Source organism: Citrus sinensis, chromosome 5 (assembly GCF_022201045.2).
Source record: "Citrus sinensis cultivar Valencia sweet orange chromosome 5, DVS_A1.0, whole genome shotgun sequence".
Classification (NCBI taxonomy): domain Eukaryota; kingdom Viridiplantae; phylum Streptophyta; class Magnoliopsida; order Sapindales; family Rutaceae; genus Citrus; species Citrus sinensis.
The window spans coordinates 17,197,258-17,219,027 of record NC_068560.1 but is presented as its reverse complement, the minus strand read 5'-3'; the positions used below and the strand labels follow the sequence as shown (position 1 = coordinate 17,219,027).

Here is a 21,770-nt window from a genome sequence, read left to right as displayed (position 1 = left end):
TGAAAAAAAAAAAAAAGGATCCAGGATGGTGGAAAGCATTGTTACTGTTGTTTTACAATTTTTGAAATGCTTGGCTCCTCCAATAGAACGCCGATTTGGTTATTTGCGTAACTATAAAGCCAACGTTGAGAATCTCAAGGCAGAAATAGACAAGCTCAAGGATGAAAGGAGAAGCATTCAGCACAGGGTTTCTGAGGCTGAAAGAAAAGGGGAAAAGATTGAAGAGAAGGTTGAGAAGTGGCTGGTTCGTGCGAACAACACCATTGAGCAGTCAGCCAAATTCATTGACGATGAGGAGACAACAAATAAACGATGTCTCATGGGCTTGTGTCCTAATTTGAAGTCCGGCTATCAGCTTAGCAAGGAAGCAGAAACAAAGGTGAAGGCCATTGTAGAACTCAAAGAAGAAGCTGGGAAATTTGATGATAGAATTTCCTACCGTACCATTCCGGAGGATATATGGCTCAAGTCTCACAAAGGCTGCGAGGCCTTCGAATCAAGACTTTCTACTTTGAAGGCCATACAAAATGCATTGATCGATGTTGATGTCAGCATCATTGGGGTCTACGGCATGGGCGGCATTGGAAAGACGACACTGGTGAAGGAGTTTGCAAGGCGAGCCATTGAAGACAAGCTTTACGATAAGGTGGCTTTTTCGGAGGTTACCCAAAGTCCAGACATAAAAAAGATCCAAGAGGAAATTGCGGAAACGTTAGGCCTACAGTTGTCCGAGGAAGCTGAGTCTAGAAGAGCTGGTAGACTATATGAAAGATTGAAGAATGAGAAGAAGATCCTTGTGATTCTGGATAACATCTGGAAACCTCTTGATTTGGGGACTATTGGAATTCCTTTTGGAGTTGAGCACAGAGGATGCAAATTATTATTCACAACAAGAGATCTCGATGTGCTGCTAAGGATGGAATCTGAAAAAAACTTCTCGATTGGCATTTTAAATGAACAAGAAGCCTGGAGATTGTTCAAGATAATGGCAGGTGATTATGTGGAAAATCGTGAATTAGAATCTACAGCAACAAGTGTAGCCAAGGCATGCGGAGGTTTGCCTATTGCCCTAACCACAGTAGCAAAGGCACTGAGAAAAAAAGAGCTGCCTGTGTGGAAGAATGCCTTGCAAGAACTCCAAACGCCTTCAGAGGCAAGCTTCGACGAAGGAGTACCAGCAGAGGCATACTCAACAATTGAGCTGAGTTACCAGTACTTAAGAGGTGAGCAACTCAAGAAAACTTTTTTACTGTGTAGTCTTATTACGCCAGCACCAATTATGGACTTGTTCAAATATAGCATGGGCTGGGGTGTATTTAAAAGTGTCCACAAGCTAGAAGATGCACATAACAAATTACATGCATGGGTCCATCAACTAAGAGACTCTTGTTTGTTGCTTGAGGATGGTGGCAGTAAATACTTTTCTATGCACGACGTTGTTCGCGATGTTGCCATTTCAATTGCATGTCGTGACAAAATTGGATTTGTGGTGAGAAATGAGGATGATTGGATGGTAGTGTCGTTAAGGTGCACCAAATTTAAAACCTTACCACTAATATAAATAATTAGTACAGAACGAGTAAGGATCGATCCCACAGAGACTATGCTAGTTATATTTATTATTAACTCCAAAGCAAGATTTAAAATAAAATAATAGTAATAGTAATAATAATATAAATTAGTCTAACTAAAGAAAATACCAATTAAAAATAAAAGAGGGATTTATGAATTTTTAACTAAATAGTAAGAAATAGAGAAATTAAAATTACGAACAAGAATTTAATAAAAACTCTAATTAAAGGAGAAAGAAATAATAATGATGAAAACTTTGGTTAAAGGATCATTCGCCACCACCAAACATGCACATAATATATCAATTCTATTATCAATTTATATTGAAACTATCAACCATAGACAACAATAAGCTCTGTTAGTCTCAATCTTTCCTTAGTGTGTCGTTAGGTAAAATAAGCTCTTCACCAAATCTCTAACCATTAAATAATTTAAAATAAGCTCTTTAAATTTAAGAAAATGGAAGCATTAAACAAAGAAAGATATTAGATTGATCTAGGCAATAAACACACAAGCTCGGATTATTTAACCTAGGTTATGTTCTCCAATTGAAATCATTAATTCCAACCTGCTACTAATGATTAAAATATCAAGACAATTACGGATCAAGAATTTTAATCTAGCAATAGAATTTATTCAAGTCCTATCTAATTGGTCACTCAAATAAAACAAGAATAAACAATAAACATTAATTATAGAAGAACATAAACAATCTCAATTAAATAAATTAAATGATAGAATTTAAATTTAATTGCATAGCATGTTTAGGGTTTTGAATTCACCTTCAACCAAATAAAAATTTAGCCTAACGTAATTAAATTGGGAATAAGAAAATTGATAAAACCAGTCATGGAAATTAATTCAAGCGGCTGCCTTTTTCTTCAATTGAATTCCGGCTGCTGATTTTTTTCTTCTTCTTGCCGAATTGGATTTGCCCTGCCCTCAAAGTCTCTTGCTGCCCGAATTCTTCTTTTTTTTTTATTGCTTCCGCTTGATCCTATTTATAATGCTTCAATTGTGGCTTTGTTTAAATCCTTGCCTGGAGAGAATTAAATTCCAAGCTCAAAACTGCCACCTCATGCTTCAATTAATAAGCCAATAATGATTTCCTAAAGCCAAAAGGCTTTATTCTCTTTCCTTTCACGTGGCCACTTTTGGTTTGCAATCTTTGTTTTCCAATTTTGCTTTCAAGTGATGGCTTGGCTTGTTAATTGGCTTGGCTTCCTTTTTCTTCATTGTTCAATTTGCTTCCCATATTAACCAATGAGCAAGCCAAAGCCACTTTAATGCTTGCATATGTTATTACCCTTTAAGATTCTTGATTCCAATTAAATGAAGCCGCCAAATTGAATTAAATTCAATTCCCTCTTTAATCTCCACGTGATGGTCATAATCTTCTGAATATGCATGAATTAATTTTGTTGGCTTCGGTTTTCTTGGTTTCCAAAAATCACTAATTATTTCCCTTTTCTAATTCCTTCAAGCAGATCTCTTCTTAAATGCTCTGATTTAATTTCTCTTTAATTCCAAAATATACCTAAAATAACAAAATAAATAAAACTAAGATAAAAATTAACACAATAAAATATAAGTTACTAAATTAAAAATTAACTAAAATAACTAGAATATTTAAGACCAAAACAAGAAAAAGATAGAGAAATTAATAGCAAAATATATGAAAAATATGCACTTATCATTGGAAATGGCCAAATGCAGATGAATTAAAAATATATCTTGCAATTTCTTTAAAAGATAGTATTATTAATGACATTCCTGAAGGGTCCGAATCTCTACAACTTGAACTTCTACTCATGTCTCCCAAGAACTCTTTTGCTGTGCCTAATATTCCTGAGAACTTCTTCAAAAGGACGAAAAAGCTTCGGGTTTTGGATTTGACTAGAATGCGGTTATTGTCATTGCCATCTTCAATTGGTCTTCTAGTAAATCTTCAGACACTTTGTCTTAATCAAAGCATTTTCGGAGGCATAGACATAGCCATTATTGGAAAGTTGGAAAATCTGGAAATCCTTAGCTTTTTGCGATCTGATATTGTAGAGTTGCCTAAAGCACTAGGTCAACTGACTAAGCTAAGGCTGTTAGATTTAACAGACTGTTTCCATCTAAAAGTTATTGCCCCAAATGTCATATCAAGCTTAATCCGATTAGAAGAATTGTATATGGGTAATTGCTCGATTGAATGGGAGGTTGAAAGAGCCAATAGCAAAAGAAGTAATGCTAGTCTTGATGAATTGATGCATTTACCTCGGCTAACCACTCTAGAAATTGATGTTAAAAATTATAGTATTTTACCAGAAGGCTTTTTGGCAAGAAAGCTCGAAAGGTTCAAAATATCTATTGGAAATGAGTCATTCATACATCCCATGATTGCTGGACAAAATTGGTTTGAAAGTCAGCAGCACTTTTTGATCGACAGTGATCGCAAGAGTTTAAGAGAATTGAAGCTCAAGTTTGATTTTATGGACATTTGCTCCATGAAATTGCAGGGCATCAATAACGTTGAATGCTTATGGTTGGACAAGCTGCAAGGCATCGAGAATGTTCTTTTCAATTTGGACACGGAGGGCTTTTCACAATTGAAGCTTCTCTGGGTTCAAAATAATCCTGATTTCTTTTGCATCGTCGATTCAAGGGCGATGGTCGCTTGTGATGCCTTTCCTCTTTTGGAGTCACTTATCCTTCACAACTTGATCAACATGGAGAGGATATGGATTGATCAGCTCAAAGTAGAGTCCTTCAACGAACTCAAAATCATACAAGCATATAATTGTGATAAATTGAGTAATATCTTTTGGCTCTCTACAGTTGTTAATCACTCAAGTACAGTTGTTAATTGCAGCAAGATGAAAGAGATTTTTGCAATTGGGGAAGAAGTTGATAATTCAATTGAGAAGATAGAGTTGGCTCAATTAAGATATTTGAGTCTGGGGAATCTTCCAGAGGTTACAAGTTTTTGCCGTGAAGTAAAGACTCCTTCAGCATCACCAAACAGACCAGCGTCGCAAGAGGAATCGACGACTACATATAGCTCCAGCGAAATCACTTTGGATACTTCAACTCTGCTTTTCAACGAGAAGGTGCGTAGGCTAACATTTTCTTTTTATATATATATATAACAGACTTTATTCTATCATGATTTAAAGAATTGAAAGAAAATGGAAAAAAGGATAAAAAGAATCTCACGTGCTCACTAATTGAGCTCTTAACAAGTAGTATGAATTAGAATGCATACTCAGCTGTCAGTTGGAAATTGATTCTGACTTGCATTAATTTGTAATCAAAGAAATTCTTATTTTTTTAGGAATTAGAATGCATACTCAGCTCAAGTGCTTCCCATATCGATATTGGATCTAACGAGAACTTCTTATTTTTTTAGGTTGCGTTGCCTAACTTGGAGGCTTTGGAGATATCTGCAATTAATGTCGACAAGATTTGGCACTACAATCAAATTCCGGCGGCCGTGTTTCCTCGCTTTCAAAATTTAACACGATTGATTGTGTGGCACTGTAACAAATTAAAATACATATTTTCAGCGTCTATGATCGGAAGCCTTAAGCACCTCCAACACCTAGAAGTACGCTTCTGTGAGGATTTACAGGAGATCATTTCTGAGAACAGAGCAGATGAAGTTATCCCTTATTTTGTCTTTCCACAGCTCACCACTCTGATACTCCAATATCTACCAAAACTTAGATGTTTGTACCCTGGAATGCATACTTCGGAATGGCCCGCACTAGAGATTTTTTCAGTGTTTCGTTGTGACAAATTAAAGATATTCGCTGCAGATTTATCGCAGAATAATGAGAATGATCAACTTGGTATTCCTGCACAACAGCCCCCTTGCCGTTGGAAAAGGTATGAAGCCATTTTCTATATTTTATTATACAATATGACAAAGTATCGATAAATTAATACTCAATAAATTATAAACTTTTATTATACAATAATCTTTGCTAGTCTAGACTAAGGGATCAATGTGGTAGATTAATAATTATATGAACTTTTTTAGGTATAGCATTTATAAAAGAATCCTTAGTCTTTCCATATAGAAGAAGTTACAAAATAAATTAGTAATTTATTATTGTGCAATAAAATAATTTCGAGCCAGTATAAATCAACCTTTTTTCCCTAATTTCTTTTTTACCTCTAAAATTAACATATAAAATAAATTTGATCAATAATTCAATTTTTTTAAAATATAATATAAAACAAATACTATAAAGTCACTGCGTGTGACTGTAGATCATCAATTGACCTCATTAGTTATTATGATTGATGATGATCAGATCGTACCCAACTTGAAGAAACTATCACTAAGTGGAAAAGATGTGAAGATGATTTTGCAGGCCGATTTCCCACAACACCTTTTTGGCAGTCTTAAACAACTAGAGATTGTTGGAGATGACTCAGCTTGTTTTCCAATCTGGAACGTACTGGAGAGATTTCACAATCTCGAAATACTCACTCTGTCTTTTTTTTCATTCCACGAGGATGTATTTTCAATGGAAGGATGCTTAGAGAAACATGTGGGGGGATGTTGAAGATATAGTTGAAGCTGAGCTGGATAGAGTAGCTGCAGTAGCTTGAGTGTGGTGAAGCACGTGTGAATCAAGCAGAGCAGATTGTGCAAGCTCAAGCTGATGTGTCAAGTAGAATATAACTGCCTGACATGTGTCAAGCGCTAAGTGGCTACACTAAATCTAAGTTGTTATTAGTTAGAATAATAGCTTATAAGCTGAGCTGAGATAAGTTGAAAAACTGTATCGATCATTTTCATAATAAGGTCAAGAAGTTTTCATTTCATTTTCTCTGTTTTTCTTTGTTCCCAAACACCTTATTACAAATTCTAATATGGTATCAGAGCCACGAAGTATGGCAAATCAAAACAATTCAGGATCGACTTCTTTTTCTTTCTCTTTTGTTCAACCAACAAAGCTTGATCGAACAAACTATCTAGTGTGGAGAGCTCAAATTCGAGCTTCGATTATTGCAAATGGTCTTGACGGTTTTATCAATGGAGAATCTCTATGTCCAGATCGTTTTCTTTCTTCATATGAGAATGCTGTCAGCAGATCAGAAGCTCAGAGTTCGAGCAGACGGGAAAATCCTGACTATATTGATTGGAAGAAAACTGATAAACTTCTACAAAGCTGGATGTTATCGTCTATGGCAGATAATGTGCTCATCATGGTTGTGGATTGTGATACTTCACTTGAGATCTAGGAGAAACTTGCTGAGATGTTCATGTCACAGTCGAAGGCTAGATACATGCCTCTGAAAATGCAGATTCAAACCATAAAGAAAGGAGCTATGTCAGTAAGTGATTACTTCAATAAGATGAAAAAAATTGCAGATAGCTTAGGTATTGGTGGTAATCCTCTTGCTTCAACTGATTTTATAATGCATTTGCTCACTGGTTTAGATGAAAATTATGAGTCACTTGTGACAACTATACTTGCTAGGCTAGAAAAAGATAGTCTCATTGTTGAAGAAGTGTATTCCTTAATGCTTAGTCATGAAACTAGGGTTGAGATGAGTAAAGGCAAAGTGCAAAATGAGTTGGTGCACGATATGTTAGCCAATTTTTCTCAAAAAGGACAGAATTACAATAAGTTCAATAATGCTAGTCAGAGAGGTTTTAATGGTGGAAATTTTACTGGTATGGATAATGGCAAAGGAGGATACAATGTTGATAAGGAAGTGATTTGTCAAATATGCTTCATTCCTGGTCATGGAGCATATAAATGCAGGAACAGGTTTAGTCAGAATTTTATTCCTAGGCAAGGAAGAGGTGGTTTTAGGCCTAGAGGTGGATTCAATTACAGAGGTTTTCCTGGTCAGTCTCAGAACATGTATGGAAAAGGTTATGGTGGTTTTTATGGTGCTGCAACTAGTACTCCTAGATATAATACACCTATGTTTCAAGGAAATGTTGCATATCAGAATGCCAATGTTCTGTATCCTCAAGGGTTTCCTCTGATTCAAGGCCAATCCAATGTTGCTACTCCATTTGCTAACTATGGAGTTGTTCCACCTACTGTTCCCACTGCACCATTTGCTCCTACTGCTCCAGTTGCTGATTATGGAGTTGTAGCTGATCCTGCTTGGTATATTGACTCAGGGGCCACAAATCATGTAACAAAGGAAGCAGGTATCTTCTCATCTTACTCAGTTTATCATGGCATTGACAAGCTACATGTAGGTAATGGCATGGGGTTGCATATTAAACATGTTGGTTGCACAATATTGAATACACTTGCTGCCAAACCTATCTATCTCAATAATATTTTGCATGTCCCAGCTATAACCAAAAATCTTTTAAGTGTATCTAAACTACTGGCTGACAATGATGTTGTTATTGAATTCCATAAAACCTCTTGTTTTGTCAAGGACAAGAATTCAGGGATCATTTTGCTCAAGGGGATTGCTAGAGGAGGATTATATCAAGTTGAAGGTCTTGTTGCTGTGTCTCATGCTGCAGTTTCAAATCAAGTCCAGTCTAATGCCTTATTTGTCATCTCAAATTCAAGTCCTATTTCAAGTGTCTGTTCTTCTCCAGTGTCCATGATTAGTCATTCAAATGTTTCCAATTCTATACATTCTAATGAAGTTCTGTCAGCTGTAAATAATTCTCAATTCAATAATGAAGCCTCAATAGCCATGTCAGTTGCTTGCTCAAAATCAGTTGATTACAATATTTTACATAAGAGAATGGGTCATCCTATAGTGCATGCTCTTAAACAAATTATAAAACATTTGAATCCTTCTCTCGACATCAATAGAGCCCTTAAACCAATTTTCTGTAATGCTTGCCAATTTGGCAAATGTCACATGTAGTACTTTCCCTCTATAGATACCACTACCATTCAACCATTGGAATTATTGCATGCTGATCTATGGGGACCAGCTCCTCTGTTGTCCTCACAAGGCTATCACTACTATCTTTCTATCTTAGATGACTTCACTAGATTCACCTAGATATTCCCTCTTGTTACCAAGTCTCAAGCCTTACAAACTTTTATTGAATTCCAGCATATGATAGAAAAATGTTTGAATAGGAAAATCAAATGCCTTCAAACAGATTGGGGAGGTGAGTTTAGGCCATTTCTTTCTTATCTTGCTGAGCAGGGAATTCAATTTAGACATCCTTGTCCTTACATTCATCATCAAAATGGAAAAATTGAGCGTAAACATAGACATATAGTGGAAACAGGTCTTACTCTCCTTGCTCAAGCCCATTTACCACTCAAATTTTGGTGGAATGCTTTCCATACTGCCACATTTGTCATAAACAGGCTACCTACACCCATTCTAGATAATGAATCCCCATTTGAAAAACTATTCACAAAAAGGCCAGATTACTTTATTATGAGAGTCTTTGGGTGTGCTTGCTTCCCATATTTGAGGCCCTATAATCATCATAAACTAGAGTTTAGAACTGCTAGGTGTATTTTTCTTGGGTATAGCTCTCTTCATAAGGGCTACTTGTGTCTTCATTCTTCTGGTAGAATCTATATCAGTAACCATGTTACATTTGATGAGTCATGTTTTCCTTTTCAGTCAGGAGTTGATTTCTCCTCAGTCACTCATTCTTGTTCTTCTTCTGATTCTTCATCTCAGTCTTCTTCTGTTTGTCCCTTGATTCAACTTGATATAACCAAGTCTTCATCCTCAACAGCAGCTGATCTTGGTTTCTCTTTGTTCTCTCCAAGTTCCTCTTCTCAAACTCTTATACAATCACCTTTGCCTACTGTTTCATCACCCACAGAACCCTCTACCTCACTTGTTCATCATTTAACTCCACCATTACCATCTTCTACTGGTCATCCAATGGTCACTCGATCAAAGGCTGGTATATTTAAGCCTAAAGCCTATCTTACAACCCCTCCTACTAAACCTACAGAACCTACTACTGTCTCAAAAGCTCTTCAAGATCCTACATGGCATCAGGCCATGACAGATGAATATCAGGCCTTACTTCATAACCATACCTGGACTCTTGTCAAACCTACACATCCAATTAAAGCAATTGGGAATAAGTGGGTATTTCGGATTAAATACAATCCTGATGGGAGTGTCTCTAGATACAAGGCTAGACTTGTTGCTAAGGGGTTTCATCAGACTCAAGGGTTGGATTTTAATGAAACTTTTAGCCCTGTCATCAAGTCCTCAACTATCAGAATCATCTTGAGTATGGCAGTCATGAATCATTGGGTACTCCGGCAAATCGACATTAACAATGCCTTCCTTAATGGCCACTTAACTGAAGAGGTGTATATGCAATAGCCTCAGGGGTTTATAGATGGTTCCAAGCCTGACTATGTCTGTAAGTTACATAAAGCTCTCTATGGGCTTAAACAGGCTCCACGGGCATGGTTTGACAGACTCAAATTGGTTCTTACAACTCAATGGGGTTTTACAAATTCCATATCAGACACTTCACTCTTCTTTAAGAGAACACAAGGTCATCTACTGCTTATCTTAGTATATGTAAATGATATCATCATTACAGGCTCCAACTCTCAGCTTGTTCAGCAGATTATCATTAATTTTCAGTCTGCTTTTGCACTTAAAGATCTTGGTGCTTTGAACTATTTTCTAGGAGTTCAAGTGTTGTACAACAAATCTAGTATTCATCTTTCTCAATCCAAATATATCACTGATCTGCTTGATAGGGTGCAAATGCAGGATAGTACACCGTGTTCCACTCCTGTGGTTTCTGGAGTGTCACTTACTAAAGGTGATAGTGAATCTTTCTCTGATGTTACTCTCTATAGAAGCACTATTGGTGCTCTTCAGTATGCAACCTTGACCAGACCAGAGATTGCTTTCTCTGTCAACAAGCTTAGTCAGTTTCTCTCCTCTCCTACTGTCAATCATTGGCAGGCTTGTAAAAGGATTTTACGGTATCTAAAGGGAACAATTAAGCTTGGTTTACAGTTCTACAATCATGGTAGCTTCCAGATTGACTGCTTCAGTGATGCTGATTGGGCTGGAGACAAAGATGATAGGAGGTCTGTGGCTGGTTATTGTGTTTATATGGGTCCAAATCTGGTGTCTTGGTGCTCTAAGAAACAGGCAGTGGTATCTCGATCTAGTGCTGAGTCAGAATATCGAGCATTAGCAATGGTAGCAGCTGAGGTCTTATGGATTCGATCTCTCCTTACTGAGATTGGTATTACTCTGTCTTCCATTCCAATCATATGGTGTGACAATCAAAGTGCAGTAGCTTTAGCTTCTAATCCTAAGTTTCATTCTAGAACAAAACACATTGAATTAGATGTTCATTTTATTAGAGAGAAGGTTGCTCCTCAATGTCTTAAAGTTCAATATATTTCCAGCTCAGAACAGAATGCTGATATTCTCACCAAAGCTCTCTCTTATCATCTGATGGGTGTCGAAGCCAACAAAAATAAATTCCTACTCTAAATAAATTATGTATAGTGATTGAGCAGGGTCGTGTCCACAGAGATCGGTAATTAATTAAATCCTTTTGAAACGTAAAACGTAAAATAGGGGAATTGTTGACTATAATAAAAATCAAATTAAAATAATAAGAATGCAAATTAAAGTTGTAATTCAAATTGGAGAAAGCTCTGGTTGAAGGAATTAACTCAGCTTGATTCGACTACTGATCATTGATTCAAATATAGATTATTATTACTCATGAATAGACCGGTTATAGCTACTGAGACCCTCTAATAGCCAATCTCTCCTTAACTAGTCGATAACCAAGGTACGACCGTTGGTTATTTCCCTAATCAATAGACAACCCTAGATACGATCATAGAATTTAATCAATTGACAGCCTGAAAAACCAGAGAGACCCAAATCCTAATCAACACATATGATGATTCATTTAAATTAGATTGTTTATTCTCACAACACAACTCTCTGCTATGTTATTTGTCACAAGCATTAAATTCTTCATACGATGAATCCTTTAATTGACAATAGATTAAGTTGATAATTAAATAGTGGCCAATTACCTAATTAACAAACATAATCATGAAACTAATTCAGAGAATAAACAAATACCCAAAAAGCAATAAAACAATTAAAGCACAAGAAAGATCTCACAGTAGTGATGAATCAAAGCTTCATTAACCTTCAACCAGAAAAATGGGTTTAGTTCCTCATAGAGAGAAGAGAAAAATTAGATCTAGGGTTTCTTTTTCTCCAATCCAAAAATCTTTCTATTTTACAATAGATTCCTCCTTTAAATACTCTCTCTCTCTTCTCTTTTAGAGTTCTATTTAAAATAAAATACTAATATCTGAAATATTAAATTCGTAATTACAAAAATAACCAAAAATACAAAACACGTTAAACTAAAAACTGCAGGTCCGCAGTTGACAGCACGCGCCCACGCCTTATCAATAAAGTTCTTCTGCCGCTCATAATTTCTCCAAGAGAACAATCATCCTTAAAAATCATCTTGTAGCTCAATTTTATCACCAATCAATAGAATTGCACCTACAAAAGTAAAACACAAGTAAATCATTATTATTAAGTGCAAAACATCGATATTAAGGGAAGTAAACAATGCAAAACTAGTGCATAAATTGCACTCTAACAAATTCCCCCACACCAAGATGATGCTTGTCCTCAAGCATATAACTCAAGATTAATCCCAAATCTCCACTCAGTTCTCATCTCAACTCATCCAAAAACAATTTTAAGCAAGTATACCCCAAGAAATTAAGTCGATCAACATTCGAGAGACAAGGATTTTAAAGCATAGAATCTCATAAGATAGAATAAGAACATTCAACCACCAAGAAGATCCATTCAAAATTCAAGTGCAACAAGATTTAATAGCCCTCTCATTGACTTCACTCCATGCACTCAAAGTGTTTAGGGTGTCATTTATTCACTCAAATCAAATCAAAGAATGCTATTACCATAAGCTTGCTCATATATCACATCTCAATCCACAAAACATGAATAAAATGCAAAAATCTAAGGGTCTTAAAAGGGTTGTAATGGGGTTAAATGGGTTAAATGAAAAAGAAAGGTTTACGAAAGAAAAAGAGATCAAAATGAGAAGAATGAACTCATTGAATGAACTTATGATATCAAAATGCTTATTTCTACTCAAGTCACCAAGAATGTAAACATTTTTTTTTTCGATTTTTCTTTTTCTTTATTTATTTATTTTTTTTCATTTTTTTTTGTTTTTTTTTTCGAATCAAACAAAAGAAACGAACCTTGCACAATTTAATTCAAGCATAATGCTTGTTGATCTAATTGAGAAACTTCAATACAAGGTAGAAAATGCAACAAAATATATCCACACAATGAGTTCAAAAATCTCCTTAAATTGAGGCTCAAAAAGAAGAAAAATGGTTAAGTAGACGGAGAGAATTAGATGGGTAATGGTTAAGGCTCGAACAAAGGTAGCAAATAAAGGTCTTCGGGTAGAGAAAAAGGAAAATGCGAGAATAGAAAAATGGTAAATGGTTTGCCCTTATCATTTTAATGCCTAAAATCCCGTAATGTGGCTTCAACATGCATAACAAAGCAAGTTCTAGAATAAACAAACTAGGATTGATATTCACATAACAAAAATAATTAGAGCAAAGTGGTTGCTCATAGGCTCAAATCCTCACAAAGTTGGTAAATTTGCCATCAAATCATGTACACTCTTCAAATGAATCAACCATCAATAGTGGTGTAGAATGAGAAGAAGGTATGAGTGATATATAAAAGAAAAGGTAAAAATGATAAGAAGTGAGAAAGATGTATGTAGTAATATGAAAAGTGAAAGATAAAATGTGAGTGATGAAAGAGTATGGTAAAATAAAAATAAAAATAAATAGTTTGAGATAGATGGGAGAAAAGTAGTGAGAAAGAAAAGAAAAGAAAAATAATAATATATAAAGCATACTAACTCCAAAATCATTTAAGGATGAGTAGAGTGAAAATAAATGAGTAGAGTGAAAATACTACTTCCAGACATCAATAATGCAAAAATCCCTCCCCCACACCAAGAACTTACATTGTCCCCAATGTAAGATAATCAAGGCTCACATAAAAATTAAAGCGTAAGGATAAAAGTTTAAGGGCAAAAAGAAACTTCCCTGAATTGTGAGCTTTGATCCACAAAACGTCTATGGGCTTGGCGGAAATGGTGGGGTAAATACCACACTCTTGAAGTATGCGGCCAAATTCTGCTCCATTTTGTTCAACTTGTGCTCCATTTTCTCTAACTGATTGCTCAAAGGTGGTGCGGATGTAGAAGGAATAGTTGGCGGGGCAACAGTGTCATCGTCAAACTCGTCATCAGAGGTAGCACCACTCCTAGCATAAAGCTTCTTCGGAAGTTGAGTGGGTCCTGGTTCAGTAAACTGAAATCTCCCCTCCTTAAATTCGACCACACCTGTTCTTTCAAACACAGACATATCCAAAAATTCCTTTTTGCAAGCAGGATGCAAATCATTATTGTCAGGATCAAGCACACATAGGTTTATAGCTAACAGAGTAATGTATGGACCAAGAAATAAAGTCCTATACCGTTTAAGCACACTTTGAAATTGATCCACTAACCAAAAACCTAAATTAGGCCTCACATCATTTAACATGCACCAGATAAAATAAAATTCAGTTTTAGAGAAAATTCCTGAGTGATCTTTCTTGCCTAAAAAATTATATGCTAAGAATCGATGCACACATTTCAAAACACGATCACGTAAGAAAGAACTCTTTGATTTACTCGGGTCATAGGCATTGTGATCAACAGATAAATTACGCCAAAGACCATAAGGCTCAAAATTTTCGCTAAAGTCACAAGTTGTTCCTAAATATTCATCACTAGTAGAATAATCATCATCAATGAATCCTAAAGCTAGGTTAAAATCCGTGATAGAGTGTGAAAAATTTCGTCCCATTAACCTAAACTTAATGACATCCGGGGTATGCAAAGTAAAATCATTCGGCATAGTGAATTGAAAAGTAGCATAAAACTCCCTAATCAACTCAACATAACCCAAGCAATCAACATCAACAAACTTACGCAACCCAATCTTATCTATCAAAGAATCAAAATTATCTTTAACATTTAATTTTTCAAGAGTCGGGTAATGAATATACTTAGCTGGAAGTATTTTGCGCGTGGAAATATCTTTGTACCTCTCTTTCTCTTGTTGAGTCGCGAATGCGAGGCACCCTCCGAGATTGGATTCCGCAAGTGGCAAAACACTCATGCCTTTTCCATGCTTCGATCTTTGTCTCACGGCTTGGCGTGAATCTGAAATTATGTTCCATGGAACCGTAGTGGGAGCGGCAATCTTAGATTTCTTTGCGACGGGTGTCTTTTTCGACGACTTGGAAGTAGATGCTTTCCTCTTCGGCATTGTTACAATAATTGCACTCACAGATTTCGATTTACCCGGCTGGAATACAGGGCGTAGGCTGGTTGTGTTGTGCTTGCTGCTCGGCTGGAGCTTGTTGCGCGAGTTCGGGCTGGTTGTGCGCGCTGCTGAGGGTTGCTTTGCGGGTGCTGGTTCGTTGCTGTGTTGCGCGCACGGGGCTGTTGCCCGCGAGAGCTGGTTCGCGTTGCTGGTTCGTTGCGCTGCGGGGCTGTTGCGCTGCGGGTGCTGGTTCGTTGCTGTGTTGCGCGCGCGGGGCTGTTGCGCGCGAGAGCTGGTTCGCGTTGCGGATCTGTTGCGCTGCGCGCGGCTGCTGGGGCTGATTCGCGCTGCGCGCGCGGGCTGGGGATGCTAGAGCTTGCTGCTGGTTCTGGGCGTACTCGTCTACTGCTGCTGGTTGCGCGGTGAAGGCTGGAGCTGATGCTGCTGGTTGCGGCTGGGGCTGATGCTGCTGTAAAACGATAATCAACAGTAATTTTTGAATTAGGGATTTGTGAACAGTGATTTTCGATTTTTGGTTTTTTTTTTTATATATATATAAATAAATATATAAAAGAAAGAAAGGAACGAAAATAAATAAATAAATGATGATTTTAGATTTTTGGTTTTTTTTTTTTTTTTTTTTTTTTAGTGATGAATCACTTTGAAACACTAAAAATTTCAGAAGTACTTTTCTAATAAGTACGTGGGCACGCCTTATCAAAAATTTTCTTCTGACCAAAATAAGCAAACACATTAAATTTCAGAAGTACTTTTCTAATAAGTACGTGGGCACGCCTTAAAACTTTGAGACATTAAAAATTACAGAAGTACTTATTAGCTAAGACGTGGGCACGCCTTATCAAAAATTTTCTTCTGACCAAAATAAGCAAACTCATTTTCATTTTTTTTTTAAAGAAGATAAAACAAAAACCAAAATAAATAAATCATTTGGGTTGCCTCCCAAAAAGCGCCTTTGTTTTATGTCTTTGGCTAGACACATTTATGTATCAATCTCCATAAATAGGATTCTTGAGAGCCAATTCCTCCACAATATTCACCGAAAAACCTTCGTAAAAAGGTTTTAAACGATGATCATTAACCTTAAAGGCTTTATTAGAGATTGGACTCCGAATCTCAACTGCACCATGAGGAAAAACATTAGTAACAATAAAAGGTCCTACCCAACGAGAACGTAATTTACCAGGAAAAAGTTTAAGTTTAGAGTGAAAGAGAAGAACTTTTTGACCAATGGTGAACTCCTTTCTCAAAATCATTCTGTCATGAAATGTCTTCGTCTTTTCCTTGTAAAATCGCGAACTCTCGTAGGATTCATTTCTAATCTCCTCCAACTCTTGCAGCTGCAACTTCCTCTGCTTTCCCGCTTCATCCATCCGCATATTGCATTGCTTAACCGCCCAGTATGCTCTGTGCTCAAGTTCTACAGGTAAATGACAAGGCTTACCAAATACTAAACGATAAGGAGACATACCTATGGGAGTTTTGTAAGCGGTGCGATACGCCCATAATGCATCATCTAATCGCAAACTCCAATCCTTTCGATTTGGACTAACTGTCTTTTCAAGAATAGACTTGATTTCTCTGTTTGATATCTCAGCTTGTCCACTTGTCTGTGGATGATAGGCGGTAGACACTCGGTGGGTAACATGATATCTTTTGAACAGAGCTTCCACCACTCGATTACAGAAATGAGTGCCTCTATCACTTATCATCGCTCTCGGTACACCAAACCTGGCAAAAATATTAGACTTGACAAAATCTACAACAACTTTAGCATTGTCAGTCCGGGTGGCCTTAGCCTCTACCCATTTAGAAACGTAATCCACTGCTAAAAGAATGTAAGAATTGCCAAAAGATGAGGGAAAAGGTCCCATAAAATCAATGCCCCACACATCGAATATTTCACATACAAGAATAGGGGTAAGTGGCATTTGATTTCTATGACTTAAATTACCAGTCTTTTGACAACTCTCACACGACTTACAAAACATATATGAATCACGAAATAAAGTAGGCCAAAATAAACCACATTCTAACACCTTGGATGCTGTCCTTTTGGGACCAAAATGACCACCACATGCATATGAGTGGCAAAATTGAAGAATAGAAGGAATTTCAAACTCAGATACGCACCTTCTGATGACTTGGTCAGAGCAATGTTTCCACAAGTAAGGGTCATCCCAAACATAGTATTTAGCATCGCTCTTAATTTTATCCTTTTGAGCCCTCGTCAGATCACTAGGTAGTGTTCTTGTAACTAAGTAATTGACAATGTCAGCGTACCAAGGAACCATACCTTGAGTTACAAAGAGATGCTCATCTGGAAAATCATCTTTCAAAGGTGCTGCTTCTTCACTCGTGGTCAATCTACTAAGGTGGTCTGCAACTAAGTTTTCTGTTCCTTTCTTGTCACGGATCTCCAAGTTGAATTCTTGAAGCAATAGGATCCAACGGATAAGTCTCGGTTTCGCTTCCTTCTTGGCGAGCAAATATCTGAGAGCTGCATGGTCAGAAAAAACAATCACTTTAGTACCCAATAAATATGAACGGAATTTTTCTAAAGCAAAAACAATAGCTAAAAGTTCTTTTTCCGTTGTCGAGTAATTGCACTGAGCACTATCAAGTGTTCTTGATGCGTAATATATCACATGAGCAGCTCTTCCAACCCTTTGTCCGAGAACAGCACCAACAGCATAATTACTGGCGTCGCACATTATCTCAAAAGGGAGGCTCCAGTCTGGTGGCTGTATAATTGGAGCTGAAGTCAACAACTCCTTAAGTTTATCAAATGCTACCTTGCATGCTTCATTAAAATCAAACGTCACATCTTTCTGAAGAAGCTTGCATAAAGGCTGAGCTATCTTCGAAAAATCCTTGATAAATCGTCTATAGAAACCTGCATGACCAAGGAAAGAACGAACTTCCCGCACACATGTGGGATAAGGTAAAGATTTAATAACATCTATTTTAGTTTTATCTACCTCAATTCCTCTAGCAGAGACTACATGACCCAAAATAATGCCTTGATCTACCATAAAATGACATTTTTCATAATTCAAGACAAGGTTTGTTTCAATGCATCTTTCAAGCACTTTCTTCAGATTATAGAGACAATCATCGAAAGAATCAGCATAGACTGTAAAATCGTCCATAAATACTTCTATAGTGTTTTCTACATAGTCTGAAAAAATACTGACCATGCACCTCTGAAAAGTGGCGGGAGCGTTACAAAGACCAAATGGCATACGTCGGTACGCAAAGGTTCCAAAAGGACATGTGAAGGTAGTCTTCTCCTGATCCTCAGGCGCAACTGCTATCTGATGAAAACCTGAATAGCCATCAAGACAACAAAAGTGAGATTTTCCTGCCAACCTTTCAAGCATCTGATCAATAAAAGGAATAGGAAAATGATCCTTCCTAGTGAGTGAATTAAGCTTTCTAAAATCAATACAAACCCTCCACCCATTCTGAACTCGGGTAGGAACTAACTCACCATAAGAATTCTCAACAATTGTTATACCAGTTTTCTTTGGTACCACTTGTACCGGACTTACCCATTTGCTATCCGAAATTGGATAGATTATACCTGCATCAAGAAGTTTTAGAATTTCTTTCTTCACTACTTCCATCATGAGTGGATTCAAACGGCGTTGAGCTTGAATTGAAGGTTTGGCATCTTCCTCCAGCAGTATTCTATGCATGCACGTGGACGGACTTATCCCTTTAATATCTGCAATTGTCCACCCAATAGCCTTTTTGTAATCTCGTAGCACTCTAATAAGTTTCTCTTCCTCTAAAGTACTAAGCTTTGAAGAGATGATCACCGGAAGTGTCTCATCATCTCCTAAAAACATGTACTTTAGATGACTAGGCAATGGTTTAAGCTCTATTTTTGGTGCCTGCAAAATAGATGGAAGAAGTTTTGCATTAGATGAAGGTAATTCATTATTAGACATATGATGAGTTAAAGTTCTCAAAGAATTTAATTCATAAATTGTCTCTTGCAATACAGAATTTAAAACAAACTCATTTTCATCTTTTTGCAATCCTTTGAGGCCCAAACTGTTATTTAAAGCAGCTACCAATGAATCTTCAACATCCAAATAAAAAACTTCCTGCACTATAGGGTTAATAACATCCATAGAAAATACCGAATGTTCCTCACTGGGATATTTCATGGCATCATACATATTGAACTCTATAACCTCTCCATCAAACTCCATAGTAAGAGTCCCTTTATGTACATCCATTTTAGTTCTAGCAGTTTTAAGAAAAGGTCTTCCTAGCAAAATTGGGATAGAATTAGAGGAGTTATCATCTTCCATATCAAGTACATAAAAATCAGCAGGAAAAACCAACTCATTAACTTGTACTAAGACATCTTCTAATACCCCATCAGGATATGCATTAGACCTATCAGCTAGTTGAATTATCACGCCAGTTTCTTTTAATGCACCAATATTCAAAGACGAATAAATAGAACGAGGCATGACATTAATAGAAGCTCCTAGATCTAACATAGCCTTCTCAACTCTAACACTACCAATTTTGCAAGGGATAGTAAACATACCTGGATCCTTGCACTTGGGAGGTAATTTCTTTTGGAGAACTGCTGAAACATTCTCCCCCATATGAACTCTTTCATCTCCTCTTAATTTTCTCTTGGAGGTGCACAGTTCCTTAAGAAATTTAGCATATCGAGGTATTTGTTTTATAGCATCTAATAAGGGAATATTTACCTCAACCTTGCGAAATGTCTCAAGGATGTCTTTCTCTTGTTCCTCCTTCTTGGATTTTGCAAACCGGCTTGGAAAAGGAGGAGGTATCACAATAGGTAGGGGTTTCGCTCTGGTGGGTTGCGCATCCTGAGATTTAGGCATCAATTTTTTCTTTTCAAGCTCATCTTCTACATGCTCTGTCACTTTCTTACTAGGCTCTTGCAACTCCTTCCCACTTCTAAGGATGACGGCACTGGCATTTTGCTTTGGATTCACCTCAGTTTGTGAAGGCATTTTCCCAGATACTTGAGACTCTAGACGGCTCATCGTAGTTGCCAATTGACTCACTTGGTTTTCCAAGTTCTGAATGCTTGCTGTAGTTGCCTGCTGAAATTGTTGAGTGTTAGTCGCAAGTGATTTAACAATTTCTTCAAGAGATATACCTGACTTGGAGTTTGACTGTGGAGGTGTTGGTTGTCTTGGTGGATACTGTTGTGGGAATCCTAACGGCCTAACTCCATAGCTGAAGTTGGGATGATCCTTCCATCCCGGATTGTATGTTTGTGCATAAGGATCATACCTCCTCTGAGGCATGCCTGGAAATCCTCCAACTGTATTGGCTTGTTCAGCGGGTTCTTCTTGAAGTGTAGGACACATATCAGTTGAATGACCCATATTGTAACAAATACCACAAGTCTTCACCTGTTGCACATTACCTACAACAAACTTTTCCACAAGAGAAGTAAGTTTATCTAAACGTTGTTCAACAGAAGAAATATTTACCTCATTCACCGTTCTTGAAGTGGCATCTTGTCTGCTGCCAAATTGTTGTGCATTGGCAGCCATATTTGAGATCAACTCCCTTGCTTGAGTAGGGGTCTTGTTCACCAACACGCCTCCACTAGCAGCATCTATCATACTCCTATCCATCAATGATAATCCTTCGTAAAAATATTGAATAAGAAGTTGATCAGAAATCTGATGCTGAGGACAGCTGGCACACAATTGTTTGAATCGCTCCCAATACTCATACAAAGTCTCCCTAGGAAGTTGTCTGATCCCACAAATGTCTTTTCTGATGTTAGCAGCTCTTGAAGCAGGAAAGTACTTCTCGAGGAACTGCTTCTTCAAATCATTCCACGTTGTAATCGATCCAGGAGGCAAGTAATACAACCAATCTTCAGCTAGCCCATCTACAGAGAACGGAAAAGCACGCAGCTTAATCTGCTCTTCAGTCACGCCTTGTGGTCTCATACTTGAACACACAACATGAAACTCCTTAAGATGTTTATGAGGATCTTCACCTGCAAAACCATGAAACTTGGGTAATAAATGAATAAGACCAGACTTTAATTCAAAATTTACCTCCAAATCTACATATTGAATGCAGAGTGGTTGCTGATTCAAGTCTGGTTCAGCTAACTCTCTAAGAGTTCTTTCTACAGGTGCAGGTCTATCCATCACTTGTTCTTCCGAATCGCTAGATGATTCAACTAAATTAGGCACCGTATCTGTTTCAAAAAGCAAAGGCGACGAGGATCGTTGCTTAGCTCGCTTAGTCTGCTGTCTCAGCTGGCGAGCTGTCTTCTCAATTTCAGGGTCAAACGAAAGTGTACCTGTACGAGAAGAACGAACCATACACCAAGTAAAACGTAAAAAGGATTAAATAAATGACACCAATCCCCGGCAACGGCGCCAAAATTTGATGGGTGTCGAAGCCAACAAAAATAAATTCCTACTCTAAATAAATTATGTATAGTGATTGAGCAGGGTCGTGTCCACAGAGATCGGTAATTAATTAAATCCTTTTGAAACGTAAAACGTAAAATAGGGGAATTGTTGACTATAATAAAAATCAAATTAAAATAATAAGAATGCAAATTAAAGTTGTAATTCAAATTGGAGAAAGCTCTGGTTGAAGGAATTAACTCAGCTTGATTCGACTACTGATCATTGATTCAAATATAGATTATTATTACTCATGAATAGACCGGTTATAGCTACTGAGACCCTCTAATAGCCAATCTCTCCTTAACTAGTCGATAACCAAGGTACGACCGTTGGTTATTTCCCTAATCAATAGACAACCCTA

The 21,770-nt window shown here is 37.1% G+C and overlaps 2 protein-coding genes and 1 non-coding gene across 3 annotated transcripts; 2 read left to right on the top strand and 1 right to left on the bottom strand.

The window, feature by feature from the left end:
• Positions 1-25: 25 nt before the first annotated feature.
• On the top strand, positions 26-6,441 carry LOC127902296 (probable disease resistance protein At4g27220). The gene is made up of 4 exons (XM_052441151.1): positions 26-1,527; positions 3,329-4,667; positions 4,967-5,445; positions 5,877-6,441. The coding sequence occupies exons 1-4, from the start codon at positions 26-28 to the stop codon at positions 5,890-5,892; spliced, it is 3,336 nt and encodes a 1,111-aa protein (XP_052297111.1). The 3' UTR covers positions 5,893-6,441.
• Positions 6,442-19,093: 12,652 nt separating this feature from the next.
• On the bottom strand, positions 19,094-21,064 carry LOC127902295 (uncharacterized; the record flags this gene model as incomplete). The annotated part of the gene is made up of 2 exons (XM_052441150.1): positions 19,094-20,062; positions 20,375-21,064. Coding segments are annotated over 2 exons (1,659 nt in total), but the record flags the coding sequence as incomplete, so codon positions are not given.
• LOC127902907 (small nucleolar RNA R71) lies at positions 20,655-20,761 on the top strand. Its single transcript, XR_008055544.1, has one exon. It is a non-coding gene; the product is annotated as a small nucleolar RNA R71 (small nucleolar RNA).
• Positions 21,065-21,770: the final 706 nt, after the last annotated feature.